This window comes from Ptychodera flava, chromosome 3 (genome assembly GCF_041260155.1).
Source record: "Ptychodera flava strain L36383 chromosome 3, AS_Pfla_20210202, whole genome shotgun sequence".
In the NCBI taxonomy this organism is placed as follows: Eukaryota; Metazoa; Hemichordata; class Enteropneusta; family Ptychoderidae; genus Ptychodera; species Ptychodera flava.
In genome coordinates this window covers 44,913,623-44,937,626 of record NC_091930.1, presented here as the reverse complement: position 1 = coordinate 44,937,626, position 24,004 = coordinate 44,913,623, and the positions used below count along the sequence as shown (strand labels likewise).

General features: G+C 38.0%; 1 protein-coding gene across 1 annotated transcript in view; it reads right to left on the bottom strand.

The window, feature by feature from the left end:
* Positions 1-24,004, bottom strand: part of LOC139130115 (QRFP-like peptide receptor) — a 64,005-nt gene that overhangs the window by 5,219 nt on the left and 34,782 nt on the right. Inside the window, exon 2 of the mRNA XM_070695833.1 lies at positions 10,627-11,031. Coding sequence (XP_070551934.1) covers positions 10,627-11,031 — 405 coding nt within the window. The remainder of the gene's footprint in view (positions 1-10,626; positions 11,032-24,004) is intronic.

Below are 24,004 nucleotides of genomic sequence, written 5' to 3'. Positions count from 1 at the left end.
CAATGATTTAAAAGGCTTACCAGTCAAAGGGTAAGTCGAATGTAATTTACTATCAGGCTCAGCCTTGAATGTTGCATAGCATGCCCAATGACTAAATTTAAAATTTAATGAACCATTTTCCTCTGTTCTGAACCTTTCAATGCCACGTCTGGAAAATTAGCTTTAATAAATCAAAATGAGCAGGGTTACATCAAACAGAAAAGATTACCTTTCAAATTCTAACCCACTGCCAATAGTATATGGGACATAAAATATCATTTCAATAAATTGGAATATACTTCTAAAGGTTCAAAATTTAATAAATAAATATTGAGGGCTCGATTGCAATTGATTCAGATGTTACCAGAAAAGATATCAAACTTATAAGACCATGTATTATTTAATGCAATATTTGTTTTCCGAATTCCTGACTGTTATAGAGGTATACGTTGTATAATCAAATCCGTCTTTTAAACGATGTGAGACTTGTAAATACTCATTAATTTGGAAGCCAGAGAGATTTAAGCTGTAAGTAGCTTCTCTGTTATCATTAACAATTTAAAGAAGAAGTCTGACAAGATTCATATCTCAAGGACATTGCGGCGACTCTGTCATTTTAAAAGGCTAGCGATCCAAGGTAATATAAATATCCTAATGAAAGGAAGTGGGTGTGAGACTGATCCTGATCCTATTACAGCATATGACCGGCAACATATTTCATTTGTATTTTCTCTTTGCTTTATGACAAGGCTTACTGCAGATTTCGTTTCAAGTGTCTAAGTTCTCTACAAATTTCTTCAACTGAAACTCACTGCAGTATCATCTTACAAAGACCGGAGCTGCCATTAACCCGTTTCAAATAGCGTTTGCGCTTAATGGAATTTTTATGTCAAGCTTCACGCAGCTATCTGGATGTAACCTGAGATTTGTCTCTACAAGACTAGCATTATTTTCTTCAGTAGTCGAAGGATGAGAAGTATTATATCCTTGGAAAATCTAGTCTATTAATACCAATTGTCATCACTGTGGTGCACGAGATCCCAAGGAGACATCAAACAAAGCAAACAGAACTGACATATAAAGTGCATGTCTGTACATGATTCGTGTTAGTGACAAATATGTCTTGTATGGAGAGAAAAGTCATGCTATTCAGAGAAAATAAAGACATAAAACATTTGTCCTCTGAAGTGTGTACAACATTTAAACATATTAGTTTTTGTGCCATATCGGAGTTTGTCTTTCGTCTATGCTTGATATGGATATGTGACTGTTATGGATGTCGTCTTTGCCGTGCCATGTTGTTATAGCCGAGTCTATATTGAACTCTATTTGATATGGGTATGGGCTATTGAGTTTTTCAATCTGTTAGAGGGCGCAATTCCTGCCGTCAACATAAAGTGTAACAATAGGTGATAAGAAAAAATCCGACAACGATACACATCATGGTAAAATTAAGTAATGGATAACGATACTGGCTGGAAGGGGGTTGTATAAACGCACTTATTAGCTTCTTTGTGACCTGCAACACTTGTAAATTTAATACACTTTATATGTCATCATCGCCCGTAAAATTTTATCTGTACATGACGGAAAGATTATGTGGCAAATACAGAAGACACTTCATAGCCTTTATCACGCGATTCTGTTGGTTAAATCAGCAGCGTTGAAGCTGGCAATTCTTTGAGCATATCATTCAGTCGGGGCGGTTCATGGTGCATCGTTTGACAAATTCACCTAATCAGCACATTAGGATAAATATAGATCACTGCATGAAAAAATCATTGCACAATATACCTTGTGAGACTGAGCAATGACGCAGAAGTAAGATATAGTTTTCCTGTGAATATCAATGGAGGTTACTGTTGCCCAACTGAGAGTCATTTTACATTAAATTATCGGTTTGAAATCCTTAGCCTGTCCGTCTTGAATTAAGTAAGCCCTCCAGCTTTACAGAACCTTTGGTAATCCGGAGACATATACGGTTACATCGAACTGTGCTCCTTGTGGCAAGACTGGTATCCAATTACACACACTGAGCTGTAGTATTCCGCAAGCATGAAAACTCTCACTGCGAGGGGCAAAGAGTTTTACTCAAAGAGCTAATCTGCCCGAATTTTCCATTGCACATGGTAGTACCTGAATCGTTTCACATATAGGATGTGAATAGTTTTCTCATAGAACATGTAGAAATTACAAATCTGTAAACTTTGAATGATGGGAGTTGCAAAACAGGCTTCCACCTGAGTTATCCTTTAATGTTTGTTGTCGCCTTTGCTCAAAAGGCACCGTGGCAATTACGCTATCGCTTGACGTCGCAGTATGTGGATGAAAATTCCTCTCTGCTACTCGCCATTCCCATCACCAAAAATTTATTGGCTCAGACAAAATATAAGAGCATTCGGGTTTTTGGTCTTCAAAAGTAAGCCTACTTCGGGATATCTTCCTAGGTAGTGTCACGTTTTGTACGGTGAACCTATAATACCTTCAACCATAATGAGCGTCGTCTTGCTACAAGGTACAAATTGTATTAAGGAACATTGCGCAAGGCATGCATAGTAGAAGCCTGACATGTATTTAGCCTGGACTGTTCACTGGAATCTTTAATCTAAGACGCGGAAGTCGACTAGACGATTGGGGATATAGCTCACCTGCCATTCCTTGAAGGGAATTTCTCTTCTCCTTTAATAAAATAAACTTTTACGCTCTTGAAACCTCAAAAATATACAAAGTCAAATGAGTGTCGAACAAAGTTGTGTACACATATCATCATATGTATTGTCATCGGTACTATTGTATCTTAGTTCCCATGGATAGCACCACATTTTTGGTATTAAAAATAATTTCGTTCCTCGCGCACTCGACCTCCACAAGTAAGCTCCGTCGCAGGATTGTGATAGAGAAAAAAATACTTTGACACTTTTATTTTCTCTTACAGGATAAACTTCATCTTGTAAAAAGGAAACATAACGATCACATAAAAAGGTTTGGAAACAGGATGACTTCTGTCACCTGTCAGGAAAACTGAACATATCATAATTGTAAAAAAGGACATTGGCGTACATACTTTTCGTTACATTTTGTTCAGTGTATTAATTGCAGTGTTTTTATATACTCCCCACATCAGTCTGGTGTAACAAATATTCTGTTTTGGAAAAACCTATATATATGTGTAAAAACCGTAATCATTGTCATTTATAACAAATTAATTTTTGTCCGGACTTGAATGTACTATACATGTATGACTGTGTTGATAAGATGCAAACTTGACTTTTCATCACGCTTCAGGTAGTGGAATAAAAAAACTGCAGTAAATAAACAAAGTAAAACCGCCAAAAATTAGCCAAAGGTTACGGTTATAAATGGAGTAAGGTCGCTTTCGGGTCAAGAAAATGACATTTTCTCACTTGTAAATCTGTTTTGTTACTAAAAGGCTGCTAGATTGTTTATGCTTTTCAATTTGTGTCTTGCTAAGAGTGAATTGCCCAGTGTGACTTGTACTGTTCCAGTGCTAGTGTATCGAAAGGGTTATTTTCAGTACGACTACCAGTAGCCGCCATCTTGTCTTACAACATTTACTTTAAGCGTAAATATTGTGCCTTGAAACAAGCGGTCCACTGTAATCTTTGAACTCCTCGATAAAAAGGGTAATGTTGCTGTTGATACTTAGAAAAGAGCAGTACAATGTGATCTGGGTTGATGTTTGTGGGTGTGAGAAAGTATATATTTGTCTATGTGTTCTGAATAATAAGTACACAACAGAGAATGTGCTTTTTTCCGTACAATTTAGTTTTTGCGACATTTCATTTTAGAGACGGCCTAACAAATATTTCATATTAACGAGAAAGTTTCGTTTTGAGTCCCCACTTGAAGTACCAAAGTACCTTCAAATCCCCCGACATACCATTGATATTTTCAGATCCTCATAAATCTCCCCACTTCAGAGGTGCTTAAGAACGCAGCCGTAACAGGTATGTCTCTAGAGAGAAACTGATCAGGACATTTTGTAGGCAAGTTCTGTTCTCCCAGTCGACTGATTTTTTTATTCAACGCAGCAAACTCTATGTACACTCCTGAAACATTACTGTGGTAAAGCCTGCGGTAATAGCACCAAATATTTGCTAAAGCAAGGGTGAAAATAGCGCTGTTCGGAGGTAAGTGTGACAGCAAATAACGTGTCTCAATAGTGCGATCCAGTAAATCCTCGATTGGATTTGAAATCACATCGCAAGATGTTACATTTCCGCAATCGTAAGTATTCGCTGACATTAAAAATTTACAGCCACAGGTGAAGCCGCATCTCTGCACGTTGGAGAAACGCGTACGTCATCACAGCAACAGATCCACATGCAGATGACAGGACAGTCTTGTGATAGGTTCTGAATTTGATGGACACCGGTACAGGATCAATAATTTTGATACGATTCTAGAATAGCTTATAAAAAGTCAAGTCTGTCCGTACATATCACTGAAATGATCTATATTGCAAACGAAACAGGAACCGTATTCAAATGGTGAATTCCTGAGCTTGTGTCAGCCCAAGTCACAGGCATGCAAGAACATCAGCACCCTATGTTCATCGAATTAATTTGTGTGATAAGCTGACGATAGTGGAGGCCGGACGGTCACGCGATTTTGACATTGATTTGTTTGAAATTATTCGTTGCCATGAAGATATCATTAACAAATTGACCTAAAGCGAAATTAGAAAATGGTAAATCTGTAAAATAAGACGTGAATAAATGTTTGGTTCGCGTGGTGCAAACGTAGTTATCATCATAATTTCATGAAGTTTCTTCTGAAATAATTCATTCAGAAATTTGATACTAGAATTATTAGGATCTTGTTTTGAATTGTGTTTGGCATATAGACAAACGCTACTTCAGGAAATGCTCACCCTTAGTCTCCAATCATTAGTAGAACATATTGCGAAGAATAACCCGAAATTGACACTGTTTCGCTTTTTTGCGAGACTGCTGCGAGATTTCATATTTTAATGCGAGAGAATTTATTTTCTCGCCATGATCTTGTGAGAAACAAATTTCTCGCAATCAAACAGCGAGAATCTTTATTTTTTTATGTTGATCTGCGAGAAATAAATTAAGCAAATACAAAGAGCAACTGATTAATTGCGAAAAGTTATTTCCTCGCTTATGGCGAGAAAATAAAAATTCTCGCACACTGAGTGCGAAGTAACATGGAATCTCTAAGCATTCTCGCAAAAACGGAGAAAGTGTCCACATCTTGCTTCGTCCTCTCAACATTTTTATACTCGGAAATGCCCTGGTACTCAAAAGCAAATATTTAAATTCAGCGAAAAAAACCCTAATGAGGAATATTTAACCCCATTTTCTTGTACCAGTGATCCCTCAAAATGGTACATTTTAGAATATAATGTATTTCAAATTACCTTCTTCTTCCTTATTCTACAACTGGGCTAGATGTACTATGAAAGAAGAACCGAGTATTCAGATGCTTAGAAAGTTGTATTTTATTTGGTCAGAATATCTATAGATTATTTTATTAGATGCAAACAATGTTTATCACTATTATTTAAGGTTCTCGATTTTTAGCGATATCATTTATTGCAATTATAATATGTAAAAGTTTGACCGTGTAAACATTTGCAATTGACTGCAAGATGTGTACAATTTCATTTCGAAGTCAATGTGGGAATATAAATTATGTCTGCTCTTTACCGGGTCGCTTTGTCCTTGGCTGCACACTTTAATTTTTGCAGTCCAAAAAAAACACGCATCACATTTTCCATTAGGTGATATGAAATGTTGCGCGGAAATTCTCACCAACACAGCAGTTGTCGCTGTAATTCCTATATTGTGGGTCCCAATGGCCCTACCTCAGTCTCCGATGTGGTTATTGAGGTCAAGGTATAAGATATAGCCAGGAAGGGCACAGAAAAGACAACCATAAGAGTACGCCATAATTTAGATAGAAAAATATTGTCTCATATACGTGCGAGGCCTTTCAATTTCTGAACAGATGCCACCGAGTCTCAGAGGAAAATAGAAAATCGCATTGCTTTAATGAGCTAAAATCTGTGAATGATTTGGTTCACCACCAGGACTATATATTACGCTATTTGGATCGAACAGATATGCTAATGGATACACTGACGATATGCCCCTTTTGGCAGAGCCTGGGGAATCAGATGTCAGGGCCACCGGTGTCAAGCCTATCACGAAGGAATTTATTTTGTGATAATGATTCCCCCAGCTCACATTAGGAGATATGTTTGAAGTATTGCATCTCCATCTTCATTCTTGTCAGACTTGTTATATATGGTAATACCGGCCGCACTGATCTGTTCGAAGTGAACAAAGCTTGCTGCATTTAGTGGAGTGCCGTTTTTTAAAGAGATTTAGGTACGTGTCGAAAGCAAGAAGTTCCTTCGCCATCTGTGTTTTAATACTTTGATTTCCAATTTTACTGCCACTGAAAATTTGATGCTGTGGACTTTTGAACACCTATCGATATATCAAAAATTGGAATGCTATTCATCTCGTCCCTGAGCTTAATGTATTACCTTATCGTCCAATGAAGACACATACATGCTTGCTCCTTGCCTACTGATGCCATGTGTAGAAACAATGCTAAATCGCTCTCAAGCTCTTGCACCAACCATTGCAGAAATGTAACTTCATATATAAAACCATCTTTACCGATGTATCCGCGCCTGAGATCCGGAAAACCATGTCTGATAGAAGACATCTTTTTTATACAGCTTAAGTGCCGAGTGAAAAACCATCTATCAGTATGGCTGATATAGAATATATAACTTTAGAAAAGACGCAAAAGCTTACTAAGAGCCAGAAAGAAAATATTGAGTCAAGTTGTGGCCCGGAAGAAGTAGGAAGAGTGTGCAGGGTTGACAGAGTGGCAGTACAGTAGCTATGTCAATGACCCGACAGGGATGACTGAAGCCGGTAGTCTGCGACAACTGGTTGAATAACTGTAAACTAATTCTTGGAGTTATAGATGTCGGGGTGACTGTCTTATCTTAAATTGTGCAGTGCTCATGCCACTGGCTGAAAGGCCGCCCTTGACTTTTATTGAGAGTACACAGGTGAAGCTGTAAAGCTACGTCAAGTTACTACCCATTTCAGCACAATCAACGCAGATGGAGCTCACCTGCGCAAACATAGACTTTTAATAGTTTTGGAATTATGACTTTTCTTTCATCACAGTGGGCCTTAATGACAAAAGAAAACAATTTTAAAAGCACTAAACGGTTTAACCGTCTCAACTCGAGTGATTGTTCTGTGTTCAATGTATTTTTAAAAAGTACTCAAGAGGGAAACCGGAAATCAATCTTTAAACTGAAGTTTAAAACTAATTGCTGTAATTGTTACCAAAGATTGTCCTGGGCAGAATAATCCAATTGCAAGAGTACAACATTTCCAAGCGTCATTCTTTATGCAACACCGGTTCAATGTTTACTCAACAACTGTCAGGACATAGTTGTGAACTAGAAAGACCTGCCTATGACAGGTAATGTCCTTTATCTTTATGTTTATGCTGATGCTAGTGAAGACACTTATGAGGGCCAGTGTCAATATGTGGCAAAACCGAATTTAACATATTTATACCTCGTGGATGGCGCAAAAGAAATGTGAACTTCTTTATATGACCGTTGGACGTGCTATAGGCATAATTTTAATCTTAAGTTATTATTAAGTATGTAGATATACTACTGTTGATGTTTGGCGAACAAAATATACTAAACTTTCTGAAAAGCGATGACAGGTATATTCTTATACGGTTGTGGTGGCGCTCATTATGCTAGATGCCTAAAACAGAACATCCTGGTGAGAGTGTTCCAGAAAATCGACCTTTTTAAAGTATGCTTATGCACAAAATTTTACGCATACGAATGTAGTGGTCATCGTCAGTAGATTAATACTGAATTACGGCGCTTACTTTTGAAATGTGACACCCTTTACCACACTATATTTGATTGATTTTCCTTGAAAAGTGAGACGAGAAATGATCGATCATGCATTGAAACCAAATGGTTGTGTACATCAAAGCTAGAATCTTCAGGTATTTACTTGATCCTAACCCGTGCTGGCTCTGTAAACTGATCTAAATGGTGCTTGGCTCCTTTCCGCTTAATCACAGCAGTCGACTGTAGCAGCTTTTATGTCCATGCACGGTCCCTCCATGCTATGACCAAATGCAGTGTCACAGAAATATTTGTATAAAATACATGTTTATTTTTGCTTTATGCCTTGTAAAACTGATATATTCTGTTACGGCAATCCAGTGTTGCGAACATGTTGTTCGATTTAGGAAAATGATAACCATTATAAAATGTCGCAAATCAACACTTTTAAAGTGCCAGAATGCAGCAGAGAATCTGTTGTAGGCACTGGATCATTAACGATGTTTTACGTTAAAACATTTCAGTTAGATTAAATGATACAGACCTTCAGTATGAAGAATCTAGCCAAGAGCAATTTCGGTCATATGAGAACTGATTGAATGCACTTCTTAGACCGCGCTCGATTCCTGATAGTCGATACCTGTCACACGGTGTGCAGTCTTCTATTTCTATCACATAGAACAACGTGGGCAAAAACGGTTTGAATGAATTTATGCAGTGCGCTTGAGCAAATATATATCTGAAAGTGACCCGCCTTTGATTAAGTAGAGTAGACAGTAATCTAAATATCGGACCGCCGCTTTAATCATGGGAAAGGTTTTGGGACTATAACTTGAACTAAATATTATTTGATTAAGGAATGCAAGAAAGGGATTTTTAAGAGAGTGGTGGTGGTTTTCACGATATAGAAGATAACGAACAACTTGAGGTTCACAATTTGAGGAATATTCAGTGCTTCTGTTAATTTGTGACATTAATAATTTCCCGGCAGATAGAATATTCATGTTAAGAAGTTACCCTAATGGGTGGCAATATGAGCCTAGCTATATAAAATATGGAGTGTGAGATCCCACGTACACACAATCTATCAGGGCTGGCCATCTGTGCAGCCTGTGTAACCATTTCAAGGCAGACAGTTAAATCTTTCCCAGTCTCATTTCCCCCTAATTAACGCTGTACATTTTCAATGTCTGCGTAATCTCTATCTAACGTTGTATTTATAGCACGGTCATGGCATTATGTATAAGCAGCAGAGAACGACGGATAGGTGTTCAGTTTGCAGGTCGCAGGCAATGGTTGATGGATGGGAGATGTCAAAACCTTGAGTGAGGAAATGTTCGGAAACTTAACATATTTTTTGGGAAATTTCAAAACGTCTCATATCGGAGAATCTGAAAAATATAAATTTGTTTGCATGCGATGATAAACTTTGCCATAGAGATACAGGCTATAATGATAAACGTAATACCAAGCGTTCCAACAGTGTTGAAGGAATAGCAAATACAAAGGACAAAGAACCAATGGTACGTGTACTTGAGTCTTAATGTAATTAGGCGTTTGCAGAACCGGAATGCACAACCAACATTCACATTTAGATTTTATGGCTTGTCAGTAATTTACAGCGGATGAAACAGCCTTGTAAAATAGCCGGATAATTTAATGGTCAATTTGGCCAGCCAACACGCTAAAATGGACATGCTGGATTTATGATCGTTGGTAACAACATTTTATTCACTGTTTGCCCGTAACTGTAACCCAAACAAAATGACCATCCATTCCTTAAGGGCCATTAGATAAGTTTTTAGGGTCTAAGGTTAACAATACGTTCAGCTATATCTCAAATGTGCATACTTAAAGTTACACTGTAGTATCGTCTGAATGTAAAGAAAGCAGGTCCCTCAAGGCCTGTCAGAACAACTGAAGAAAACATCTTCGGTTTTATGTATCCGCTTGAGAATTATGCGAATTATTGTACGTCGACAACAAACATAAATCCTTTAACGATTTGCACTAAACGAGAGATTTCCTGTATTCTTGATCACTATCTTTGAACTTCTCCAAACCAAGCAACCTTTCCTTGACATAACAAAGTGGCTGGAGCAGTTTCAAGCAACTTTTGCAATACTTTTTACAGTTTATGTTTTCATTAAATAAAAGACTGCTTGTGTTAATGTTGCACCTCGAAAGTAAAAGAATTAAACCTCTCGTCAAACTATCCCAAATGAAACTTTTAAACTTCTGCTAAACCTATCCTAAAAGAACTTTTATCCGTTTTTATACCAAATCAAGAATAAAAACAAGGGTTAACGTTGCCACAGAAAGTTTGAAACTCGAGAAACACGTTATCTAACATTTACAACTATTTTCACATTCATATTTGTTGCCATCCCTGTGTTAATTCTATGGAGAAATCAAATTTTGGTTTTTCCAACTTTAAGACGGTAAAAGGTTTTCTTACTCAACGAACTCTAAAACGAGTTCTATACTAGTTGTAGACTAGTAAAGTTCTAGGATTATAATAAGATAATTATTATAAGATATATATATATATATATATATATAAGATATATAATACGATTTTCATCGATTGGGCATTAAATGATATGCTTAATAAAGGATGTCCTTACAAGCCTAATATTAATTAATTTATGGCGGATTTGAAGCATAGAAAAGATTGTGTGTGATCCACTGAGTAAAGAGTTTTAAAAGGTATAGGTCAAAACCTACGATAGACAAAGAAATGTTACCTTTCTCTTTGATTTGGAGTGGCGACGATCGCGGAGTTCGTCGGGGTTACCTGGCAGCTGTCTCATCCACAAGATCTTGACGACGACAAAATATGAGTAGGATATGACGGTAAGTGGCGCAATGTACGTAATAATTACGATAAATAGCTCATAGATAATCTTGTGCTTTCGATTTGGCCATACTTCGTCACATAGATAATAGATGTCACCAGATTCTATGACAAATTCTCGTCGTTTAGCCTTGAAAAGCTGGACTATACCAAGAAGGAAGGATACAGCCCACACGGTTGCATTCACGAGTGCAGGACGCATGAAAGATATCTTAGCTCTCAGCGGATGGACCACAGCTAAGTAGCGGTCGATAGCAATGGCCGTTAACGTATACACACTGGCCGTCACAGCAACCTGAAAATAACGAGATGACATCAAAGACGATAAGAAAAGGAGTACTTTTATAACCACATGTCTTCAGTTACTGAGTGAGTTAACTTTGCTGTATATCGTCGTAAAACTCTACGTCTCCACGATAGCAATTTATTATCAAAAGATGTTAGATCACACAGTGCGATCACTGTGTTTTCAAGTTGCAGTGGGTCCCCAGCTTCTAACGACCAATAAGCCATTAATATGTGCATTTAATAAACCTCGCGATAATTAGAAAGCATGTAAAGGATATTAATATAGATAAGATGAAGGAAAACGGAATATGCAATGAGAACATATGCTTCATGCTGTCTCATATTTTTATACCAAAAGTAACCGTGCTGATAAAAATATCATTTTACTGTTCATTAGTATGCATTGAGCACATATATCAACACTGTGGTATTGGTCTGCTCCAAGCCATCTTGCTTGGCACCGGTCTGAGAAAAAAACCAACAAAAAGGAATTTAGCAGTGTGGTATTGTCGTTTACCTCAAGCATGAATCAGACAATTTTGGTAAATAATATAGCCTCTCACCACTGTAAATTTTACTCCACCCAGCATCAAGATGTAAACTGCCAAACCAACTGCTTCAGCCATCAGTGCATACGTGGTAAGATTTTTAGGAAAATGTTTTCTGCTCGAGAAAATGTTTATTAACAAACGGTTCGGGTAATCATGTACTGCAAGTTTCGAGGTCCTTTTCACAGTTGATTTACCTGAGTTTGTATGCTTTCCTAGTGTATTTTGCCAAAGCCTTTGCAATGCAACATTCAGCCAAGATAAAGTTGCCTTAACGCAATGTGTATGAACAATTGCATGTGTGTTCCATTTTGATGATCTTATGATATGATGAAAGATAAATGGATTGTTTGAATTTTAACCTTTGTCTTAAAATGCACTTATTTGTGGCGTTTGAAGTTACTGAAGGCGCTAGTATATTTGTGACTTAGCCTATGTTTTTCCTGGCGATGTTTGAATTAGTATTTAAATTCGTAACGTCTTGTGATGAGTATACTTAGCCAACGTCTTTCTGACCTCCAATCGACACGAATGGTCTTCCCACTTAGATGAAAAGTGATTTTCTCTATAGGCCTCAAGGATGGTGTTGTCGTGTATATTCTTATCAAATATTTCACAGTAACAAACACTGGACAAAGCAATCATAGACCAATGAAAACGAATTATTCTTAACATCATTAAGAAATCATTGTTAAGATCATTTACCAAGTTGTCATACGTAGTCAACACTAAACCTAAAGCTTATTAGCTGAGTGTCACCAAATATAGAACAGTTATATGTGTGGCAAGAAGATCACTAAGCCTTGCTTCATTTAATTTTTAGGCGTTGTAAACTAGCTCTATTTAAGGTATAACTCATTCATTATTTTTACTCTCACTTGGCTATAAAAAACTTCTGCCACAATTTACTGCTATTACGTCCGCCGACTGAAGTCACGAGGTAATTCGTTGCATGGCTAGGTCCATTTACCTACATTTCTTTAAAAGTATCATTCATAGAACATAGCCGAGATCTTGTTCCAAGATAATAATAGAAAATGGTCTGGCGCTTCAAATAAAAATTGAAGACAGTCACACTTTGCAATTAGAGACTTATGCAACATCTTTCGATCACGCAAATTTCTACCGACATCTACGGAATCTTTAGAGTTTATTTAAACTGACTTTAACAGGAACGTTATATGTGTAAATGATGATTGGAATATACAAATCAGATCGTTACGACATCTAGGCATTTAGAAAATGTATATTTGATGGGGTTTACAAGCTTGTTGTTTTTTGCAGAGAATGTATTACTTTGAAGGGCTCAATACTGGAACTGCACATTTAACCTTTGTTCTGTAAAAGAATGTCACCTTTTCACCAATCCTCCACCAGCACCAGCACTACTTTGGTTTAAATTCATGCCGCTAAACTTTGTTAAAATGACTGAAGTTAGAGTTATTAACATTGCGTGTTATTTGAACTGCCCCTCTTATTACAAAGAGAGTAATAGTGAGGTCGTCTGAAGCACTTTCTGCTTCTTCTCGAGTATTGAACGATGGAGTCAGACGCTGTGAATTTACTCTTTGAAGCCCAAGATAGTTAATCAGCCTGGCGAATTGGTTCTATATTATCAGGCCTTCATTAATTGCTACACGAGCCCCTTGACAATTCAGATTACCTCGCAAATCTCATGAAAAGACTTGAGTTGAAGAGCTCACATTGTGCAGAGTATGTGTTCTGCATAGCTATGAGTATTGGTTTATCGCCCAGTTTAAGCGATGTTCATCCATTGCTTCGATAAAGTTTGTGTGTGACGTGTGATAGTGAACGTACGAGCGTGAGTGCTTCACGAACTCTACAACGTGTGAAGGGGTCACAGTCAGAAAAATGTAACAACTTAGCTCGGTGCTTGAACCACTTTTTTGAGAGTAGGGAGTTCGGCCGTGTTGTTCTGTCTGTTGCTTCTCGGCAAGGTGATTGGATACCATAGATTAAGAGTTCAAACCCGATTGAAAACACCGTATATCCTACCAAGGGTAATATGTTTGACGTCTTCAAAGTCCTTAAAAGTTCAATTTTTAAAACCAAACAACAAGTAGACATAGTTATTTCAGCTGACCTACCCATTCTTTGTATTTTAATAAGGCTACAATGTTTAATCAGCTTACGTAGAGACTCTGATCGTTTATGTTAATTTAGTCAGCGGCAGAAGATATATCCAGATCTCCATGTACAAAAGTGACTGTAGGAGATAAGTAGAAGTCTATTTTCCACCAGATACAGACAACCATAACTTGAACATATCGACATATAAAAGATAACTCAATGTTAACATATGTAGTTGATAAGGTGAGACAACAGAATCTGGCGAGTACCATGAAAGTCAATCTCAGCAAGTCGAGTCCCCAGCCTTAGATCAGTTGCAAAATACTATGCAAACGTAATGGGAAACGAATCACAATTCAATACACTCTCACGGCTAATTAAACAACTAAACTCTGAGTTGGGACACATTTCGAATGCAGACACAATGCGACGTCATTACGCCGACAATCTTTGCAAATGCAAAGTGTAAAGCTGGCTTGATGTGACAATTGAAAAGGGGATCAGTTAAAGTCTACATAATCAAGTTTCAGAAAGAGCTTTTATTGGGAAAATGTCATGAAGTACACCATTTAGAAAAAAGTAAAGAGGACGTATTTTTGCATTAAAATTGAGAATAATGCACGACCTTTTTTTTTTGTTTGTGGTAATTAACAACCAGGAAATGCGGTGGAGATCGCTGTCGATGACGACCTCGGCGTATCTGTAATGACGATGGCTAATGTCGACTTATTCTGATACTCCTTTATTGCATATAATCATTATTGAGTAAAAAGCAATGAATGTCCTTGAGAGAGAGAGAGAGAGAGAGAGAGAGAGAGAGAGAGAGAGAGAGAGAGAGAGAGAGAGAGAGAGAGAGAGAGAAAGAGAGAGAGAGAGAGAGAGAGAGAGAGAGAGAGAGAGAGAGAGAGAGAGAGAGAGAGAGAGCTATTTATCAAGATGTCGCTAACAGAAAGCTAAACATCTGATAATTGATCAAAGCAAAGTCAAGCAATCTAGAAGACCGACTTAATCTTAGTAATTGGGTGACTTTTTGATGGTAGATAGGCAATCAATCTTTATAGTTTGCAGAGATATTCTAACACAAGCACGTTAGTGATGAAACACAATCAGTCGACGTCTGCAATGTGAGAATTGCCATGTGTCAAAGTTGTTTTTTACCCTTTACGATGCACATCAGTGTCAACGCTTGCTGAATATGGAACATTGAAATTTTACCAATATTGTTCTTTTAAAAAAACACAGCCTTGCCTTGCAAGGATGGATAATTCTAAGCTGCATATTTTTTCACGAAAGGCGATTTGAATATTAATACAAATGAGTTTGAACAACAAAACTCCCCTTGTCCTTTATCCCTTTGATTTTTTTTAGGATGTCAGTTTTGGTGAATGGCAAAGAAACCTCATTAGGCTTACAGATAATTGTCTTTTTTAACAAGGAATGCATACCCTGTGAGTACTTGCTACCAATGTTTCATTATGATGATTTGTTTACTGTACCATTGCCAAGACAAAAAACTGTGCGATTTATCCAGGTCGAGGTGTCTTTTCAAAAGGGCAACAACACCGTGTTTCCTTGCCATATTAAAATTTGGTAAAATATATAATGGCACGTGGATAACGTACGCCAATTAGTACAGAGTTCAGATGGAGTATGAGAGAATGTCAAGACATAAGACAGCAAGCTCGCCTGCGAGCAGGTTCTGTAGTCGTTATTCTTCACTTGAGATCAAACTATGTCAACAGCGCAATACTTCATAAAACAGAAAGCATTCTCTATTTTCTGTTTACCATCTGCAAAGCAGCGGCATTATTATAGGGCAAGAGAATTTCCTAGGATAGAACAAGAGAACTTCCTAGGCTTGACAACAGTACTTCCTGGGATATTTTTTTTTAAGTTAGTCTAAACTGGCTCACTTTAAATGCACCTGGCAAGTACTATGTAGTATTAACGTTTCCACATGCTTATACATCAATTTATACTGTTAAATCGCTCCAAAGGTTGCAGTTAAGTATGAATGTTTCAATCTGCCTGGAAAATATACCTGTTTCCCGTTCATGGATTGATCGTAGCACCGAGTGTCCCTACAATGATGAACATGTTCGCTGTCGTCTGCATTGTGAGACACACCAACAAGAATACAGTTACTGTAGTTTTTCAACTGCAGAGTTTCAGCTACAACCCAGACCATCAAGTAGATACATGTTGTGTTTTCACCCAGTGCACCAGACTTGTATAGTGTTTACTCAAGCCGTTCCTGTACAGTCCACTATTTCATATTACTTAACCCACTATTAATCATTCACATTAACACCATAAAATCAACAAATCTGATTCCAGACCTCACATAGTGTTTTGCACAGCTTTATCTTTGGTGGTGCTCTAGATGCGTTGCTAGTCAGTAGACATACTGCTTTCACAAGTCGTAAACAGCTTGTCGTAATTAATCGCCAAAGTTGCAAGCAGTGAAACGATCGATTCTCGTGTTTTAAGATGCCTGTGGGGAGATTCCTCAGTTGTAAAAATTCTTCGACTATCGCATATGCTCCCTTTCGCGACGGTGCTTCCACGCCTACGATTATTAATGCCGTTGAAGAGTTCGAGGTAGGGTATATGTTTCAACCTCGGGCCTGAACAAGTATCACCAATTGCTTTATTTTTCAAGGCTTCACCAAACATGTTACGTCACATGCGATCTGGATATTTCGAAAGAAAATATTGTGAACGAGCTATTACATCAAGTATGAAACTCAACGTGATGCAAAGCTAACAACAGCCTAGCACGAATTTCATGTCTTGTCAGCATGTTACTGCATTGCTGACTAGCTGACATTCTAGTTTGAGAAGTGTGAAAAGAAGAATCCAACGAAATGATTAAACGGACAGGATGACTGTCGATCTGATAACATTCGTACACGTAACAGAAAAGCTATTGTACATAGCATTTGCAAGCCCAGCAAGCCTTGAACTGATCAAACTACACAGATAACACAGGTGTTTTCATTAAAACTACATTTCCTCCTTGGTCTGTGTACGAGCTGCAGCAGTCCCCCGGGAAAGTTTAAATGGCCGCTTTCAGATCGAGCAACAGCATTTTCTGCAATTCTTTTTATTTGCATTGTGTTGTCGGCCATGAAATTAGTATAAGGGAATGCCTTAGGCAGGGTATAGTCGATTTTAATCTTCAACCTTCTTGAACAGTTGTCAACAAACCAATAAGAGTAATGGTTCATGACGCCATGGGTCTTGTTATTTAAAGGGGGGGAGTGGTCGTCGGAACGGCGCTCAAAAGTCGCTAGGGACCCCTACGACCGATGTAAACACTCTATCTAAGCTACGTTGGCGATTGATGAAAGTTAAAACATATTTGCCTTAATGTACATTGTAAAATTTAAATGTTGCAGCTATTTTGACATGATGCAGCTATATACAGTGCATGAAATACAATGTTTGTAAACAAGAAAGTCGCACATGCGCCGTTCCGACGACCATCGCCCTTTAACCGTTTCTCTTAACTCATCAATTATGTTTCACTGCCGATTAGCATAGGCACCTGATAGTAAAGAACAGCAAACTGAAAACGCTTAGGAGATGCAGAGTTACAATGTAAGATTTCCTCATCGCGTTCGGCATGTCATGGATTCGCTCTATCGATCAAATATTTAGACTTTTTGTCGAATACAAAATTTTAGTGTTATACTAACTGAAATAATTAAGCCACGTTTCGGCCTTTAAAGTTGAAATTAGATATCAGAGTTGAGAACAGGGTGGTCGCATTTACAATGCTACAGTCACTATACTCACTTATCGGCAAACCTGGCGTATTTACCCCACCAAAGATATTTCTTCCCCAGATTCGAGTAATGTCAAAAGCAAATAAAAGGAGACCTTTCCATACAATTTTACAAAGAAGTTATTTTCCAAAGTAACTTAGCTACCTTTGGATCGCAGATTCTAATGCACAATGACTGAAAGATACAGTTGTGTCTAGATCTCCGTCGCCTCCATTTGGGCTTGAGTCGGCGCCAGTCGACTCGTCCTTCCTTTGATCATATCATGAGCTTAACTCGTAAATGTATACTTTGCATCTCGTAAATGTCTATAATATTTTGCATCTCGGCAAGCGGTAAAGAAATCGTTCCATGTTTTTTAACAGGTCACTTGATCAGCTGACATATCTCTTCAAATCCGTTAATCTCTTTTAAACCTATTGTTGTCAGATTAGAAAAAGTTGTGGAGTTTAATTCCATAATTTTCATTTACCAATACCTTCTCAAAACACACCACGAATTTCCTTCTTTTTAAGAGTGGTGTTGCCATACCTAGCTTGAAAGCTGCATGTCCGGCGATGGGTAAAAAAACATTTACCAAGCGTCAGTAGTATTACGTCTTAACGATAGGATTACATGAGAAATAGTACTAGTTCGCAAGACACTTTATAATGCGCAGAAAGTAGATGTTGGGCTCTCTGATATGTGTTCATTTGCTTTGCAATGTGGACTACATGGCCTTTGCAAACTGCACGAAGAACAATTAGGAAATGAAAAACTCATTACATCGCTGGCTGTCGGATGGCAACTTGGCTCTCGCAAAAATGCTGCAAGCACTTCAGTAATCCAAAGCTGACACGATGTTTGTGCCCTCTCAAGGCCCTGCGCAGATCGGTGTATATGTACCCGCGAAGAAGGCTCTGTACGGGAGTGAATTCCGGTCAATCATTGTGTAGGAAAAAAAGCCGGAAAAAAAGCAATTCGAAATATACTACTTGTAAACCAACCTGGCTCTCAAACATCTAAATGGCTGTAAATAGGCTTGATACACAATACAGTATCGTATGTCGAACGGCTCAAAGTAAGTAAATATGACCATTCAAAATTAAACGTCATTTTCCTTGAAAGGCGGATTTTCTCCAGCACCAAAGTGCCTCATCGGTTTATCAACCAGGACAATATTCCAATAGCTAAGGTTTAAATAGATGAGAAACGTCTACCACGCTGGAGCCCGCTGAAAATAATTTAGAACATGTACACATCCTAAAACAACAAAACATTGTTCGTTCTAAATGGCACCGTGCAGCCTCTTGCTAAAAATCTGGAAGTCTCATTTCAAATCCCAAGTTTCAGGATAATCCTCAATTTTACAACTCTCAATAGAAAATGTGATATTTATATTAACTACAACGACATTTGTACTCTCGCAAATCGTCTTTTCGGAAGAAGAAACATGTAAGCGGCTGGCCTTTGTATCAGCAGTCGAGGACTGCGAACTCTGCCGATGTTACAACACCTCATGCTCGAAGTGTTGTATAGTAGTACCTATTATGCAAAGTCCGAGAATGTGTATTATTACACCTCACGTATCATTCGATTCTTCTGATGGGATTAGACTTAGGCTTGTGGCATACTGGGTAAAAACGTGATATAATATTATGGTTCAAGAGACCCTTATCAGCCAGATTCACAGGGTATTTGATGAAAGACCGTTGGGAATGACTATCTCTATTGTCTTTTTTCGATTTATGGTTTTTCAAATAAAACATGTATTCACTCCTCTCTCTGAACGGAACCACGGTTACTGTACCCCATGGTTTTAATCGTGTCTCATTACTGCTATCTACCCACATACATTGCCTTGTACCTTAAAGGGAGGCAGTCGTCGGAACTGCGTTCAAAGGTCGATGTAGACCCTACGACCGATGTTAATACTGTTTCCAAGGTCCGTTGGCGATTGATGAAAGTTAAAAAATGTTTGTCATAATATACATCGTAAAATTTAAATTGTTCAGCTATACAGACATGATGCATCTATATATGATGCATGAAATACAATGTTTGTAAACAAGAAAGTCGCACATGCGCAGTTCCGACGACCGCCTCCCTTTAATACGTTGACATTATCAGATGATGAAACCAAACGGTCAACATCGCGCGAAGTAGTAATATAGCAATAAGAAAGCTTTGGTTAATTGATACATCGCTGCAAGAAGGCGATGATCTTGCTTACTGCGGACGTATTTGAGTTTAGTGCACCAATGTTGTATGCAAAAAATGCCGTGCACTGACTGTTCAGAAGAAACGCTCGTCCGATCTTTCGGGTGAAGGAGACGTAATTCTACACACAATCCTGTCGCGGTCCTTTGATATTATTTGAACGCAACTTTGGGTATAGCGATCGGAAAATGGAGCCGTTCAGGATCCTTTGTCTGTGAAAACTTTGAAGGAGAATTTTGTAGCATATTTACAATAGGAGTGGAAGGTTCTTCAATGATTTGCCGTGAGCCTTACTTAAAGGGAAGATAAAATGTTAAAAGCGGGATGATTGATTTTATATCCTATCGGAAGCCGCTAATACTTAGGTAAATCAGTCGTGAAGCTATGTCATTCATATTAATCAATGATTTATGTGTGAAATGTAAACATATTCACAGATGTATCCGCAGTGTTCAAAAACATGAAACAGAGTGCGTTCCTTCGATGGAGACTCATGTGCTGCTTTAAAAGGGCCGCTAGACTAAATGAGTGATGTTAATTAATCAAGTACGTCATCATAATTTAATGACTAGTCCTGAGAAAACCTGAATATGAAATAAAAATGCTGACGTCAACAATTGTCACCCTTAGTTGGTCATAAGTTGATTCATTAACGTTTCGCACTAAAGCTCTGCTTGTAAATCAATAATTATAGGAGCACTTACTTTCATATGGTGTACACTCTCTCCCTTGGAACAGTATTGCGCACACTTCGTTACAGGCGATTCAGGCGCGATTCTTTTGATCATGCTTATTTTTAAAACTATGACGTCATGTCTTAGCGATGGGCGTTAAATGATGCACGTAAGCCATTTACCTTAACATATTAAGGTTCTACTAAGGGCCCAAGGTAACTTTTGAAATGCTTTCAATACTTTTACTTTGTTTGTGAATCACATATTTTTTGATTCTATTACTAGAAATATGTTCAACTTGATAACGCAACCTACATAAGTATTAATTCCTATTGTACTTGACACACTTTATTTTAATCTGGGTTAAAATTCTTTCGTCGACGTTTCTATTGAACATTATGCATAATGTGTTGTGTGTGTCTATTAAACGATCAAGGTAAGTAATGCAAAACAAAAAATGTATAACTACAGCAAGGGAATTGCACAAAGACGCCATATTGCACACAGACGCCATATTGCACACAGACGCCATATTGCACACAGACGCCATACTATTTCAATTGGCTCGTCATTATCGGAATAGCTTCGCTTTTGTTGCAGGAACATTTAGACTAACTGGGTTAATTTTCGTAACTCGAGAACTTCTGGGAAGTTAATTCAAATACTACCATGTTAGATAATAATGCTTGTTAAGCACTATATACAGTGTTATGTTTTCTCAAAGTCCTATAAAGCTTTCTCTGAACCCTTTGTACGAGAAAGTGTGTCTTAATTTATGTGTTTTGCGGGCTGTCACCCATCGATACCTCCTCATGGGAAATTTATCCGTCGAGCCTTTGCCAGCTTAAAAGGAAATCGTATTGCTGAAGGGCTTTACAATAATTGGACCAGGAAGACATGGTTCCCTTAGAGCAAAACTCCTCTGTCTGAAGAGTTCATTTAGATTCAAGGAATCAGCTTACAATTGCGTATACTTCCTTGACTAATACTCTCCTTTTTAAATGTACCCCTAAGATATGGCAAAACTTTAGTTAATACGTTTGTTTGTAGGTCTGGCTGTTAAAATTGCATCGGTGTATGCTTTAACGAGAAAGATAGATAATACCATTGTTTATTACTATTCTGTGCAACAGACTATCAAATACATTTATCAACATTAAGTCTGGCCATGAAAGTAAGCCGAGACTATACTATACTAAAAACGTCTTCAAAGTGCGGTGTGCAGGTAATTTAGGCATTCTAACATTTAGTTATTCGGAAATGTTGCTCTGTAATGTATCCTAAAGCTCTATCTTTTTGATTAATTGCAAAGGTTTTTCCTAATGGCACTTGCCATTTTTCAAAAACCTGACACGTGACATTATTAACGGTGTATGCAGCCAGCTTTGCTACACTATCGTTTCGAGTGCTGGGTCTCTTACTACGGGGACGTTTCTTTGTACACGAAGGTGCCAGTCTGTCTAGAGGTATCACACAGTTACTGCATGCGAAACGTGAGGTGTGAGAGACTCTCTGTATCCTACCAAGGAGAAGCTCATGGGTTACAGGTTACAGAAACAACACGTGTGAAATGCAATTCCCTTGGTATGGTCTATTAGCTGCTTGATTTCTATCGCGCACAAATGACATGAAAAACGTGATAGATTAGCAGAATTAGTGTCTTAAGACTTAAATCGTTTTATTTATAACTATGGGACGTTGCTTATTGTTCATGCAGGAAGTGGGTACATTACTCACGTCCAAGACAGACCGGATCAAATATGAATGAATGAATGAATGAATGAATTATTTATTACCCAGAAAAGTTACATACAATATGAAAGACAGCAACAAGTTTGAATAAGTCAAAAATGATCTGGGCAAAGGGGAAACAGGATATAGCTGGTAGCTAGTCGAGCCTGAACCCCGACATGTGAAAATTGAGGTGTAAAAATACTTAACGAGGGCTCACAGAATGAATACATTTAAGAAATAAAAAATAATTTACAAACAACAAACCAAACAAAAACTTATGGAAAAATGTAAGGTGCCTATCAAACAAAAGCTACAAAGCTGTCACAGAACCAATCAAAGTCCATACAAAAGATGGCGTTTGAAATATTGCCTAAATTTGTACAGTGAGACAATTTGTCTAATATGAACTGGAATATTATTCCATACATTTGCACCTGAAAAAGAAATGGCAAAGTGACCTGAATTTGACTTAGCATGATATGGTCGAAGGTGCGTCTGAAGGCTCATTCTAGTATTATGTTCATGCTTATAATCACTAAAATAGTCTGCTATAGAGTGTGGTGAGTTTTGATGAATAAGACTATGAATAAAAGTGCCAAGGGACAATTTGTGAAGCTTGAAAATGTCTAGGATGTTGACATCTCCGTATTGTACATGATAAACAGCAGTGACATCACTGACAACTTTGCCAAGAGCACTTTTGTTTTGAGGGAGCCGTAGATGTCACCATCAGATAGATAAAAATATAATCTTCGTGGCCGTGATACGGGTTCTGTGGACCGAGGTTGTACGATGGAAGGCCCGTGTTACGTATGCTGTACAACCGACGTCAGCAAAACGCGTGTCAGGGCCGTATAGATTTCATCATATACAAAATAAATGATAAATATGAAGTTAACATGGAATTCTGCAAAATAGTTTCAGATGAAAATGCCTGCTTTACAAAAGTCTATCGCCATCTGTTTCAATTTCCGGACAAGCGATAGCCGTATCCTCTGGCGGATTATAAATGTGACGTCATTTGTTGAAATGTTGAACTCGCAAAGCAACGTACATGTACAATTACAGCCCACTTTCTCCCTTTGGCGAATAGTCAGCGAGAAGATGTTGGGACACGGAAACGAAGTAGCGACTCCAAATTCTTCAAAGATAGCACCGTTCATTCCTTATACATGGATGTTACATATGGCAAGATCTCGTCCCTTCTAATCAGCGCTGTGGTTGGTAAAGACACCTCCTATATACAATCTTGATAGTGGTTATTTACATATAATTTGCATCTCATTATTTGTGTCCGTTCACTAGGAATGACGTATTTATGGCAAAGGTTCATATTGATGGCCAACACCACAAACACCAGAACAACTATTTACTTGTTTGATTTCTCACAGTCTGTATCGCCATCGCTCCTCATTCACAATGCTAAACCTGATCATCGACCTTCATGTAGACTTGACGTCAAAGTGAATGAACTTTGTAACTGTACCAATAAAATAATGGGGCAGACATTGATACGTAGGAGGAAAAACGGCGTGATGTAAATTATCGTAAATTATATTTAACGGGCAGCGAGATCCGATCACTAGACCAAAAAAATAGGCAGAAATGATGTGCCTTTCGGGAAAGTTTGTAATCATATCGTGATTAAATTTCCGTGTACATGAAGCTTGGCGATGGTTGAAGGGCTGGGCTCACGTAACATCGCGTGATAAGACTCAATTTGATAATTTTCTTTTAGTTCCAAATTCTAAGCTTTCAAACAAGCAGATGTCGTCAGTAACACGCTTAGTTTACAGTGGATTTCGATGCAAATATCTACCGATGCCGGCGGCTGCAATGTCGCCACTGCGAAATGATGAGACGCTTTATTCTAAAGCTTACCTAGGTAATGAATGGAGCGTCCGTAAATAGCAACGCGCGTAGTAACCACCATTAAGTTAGTTAAA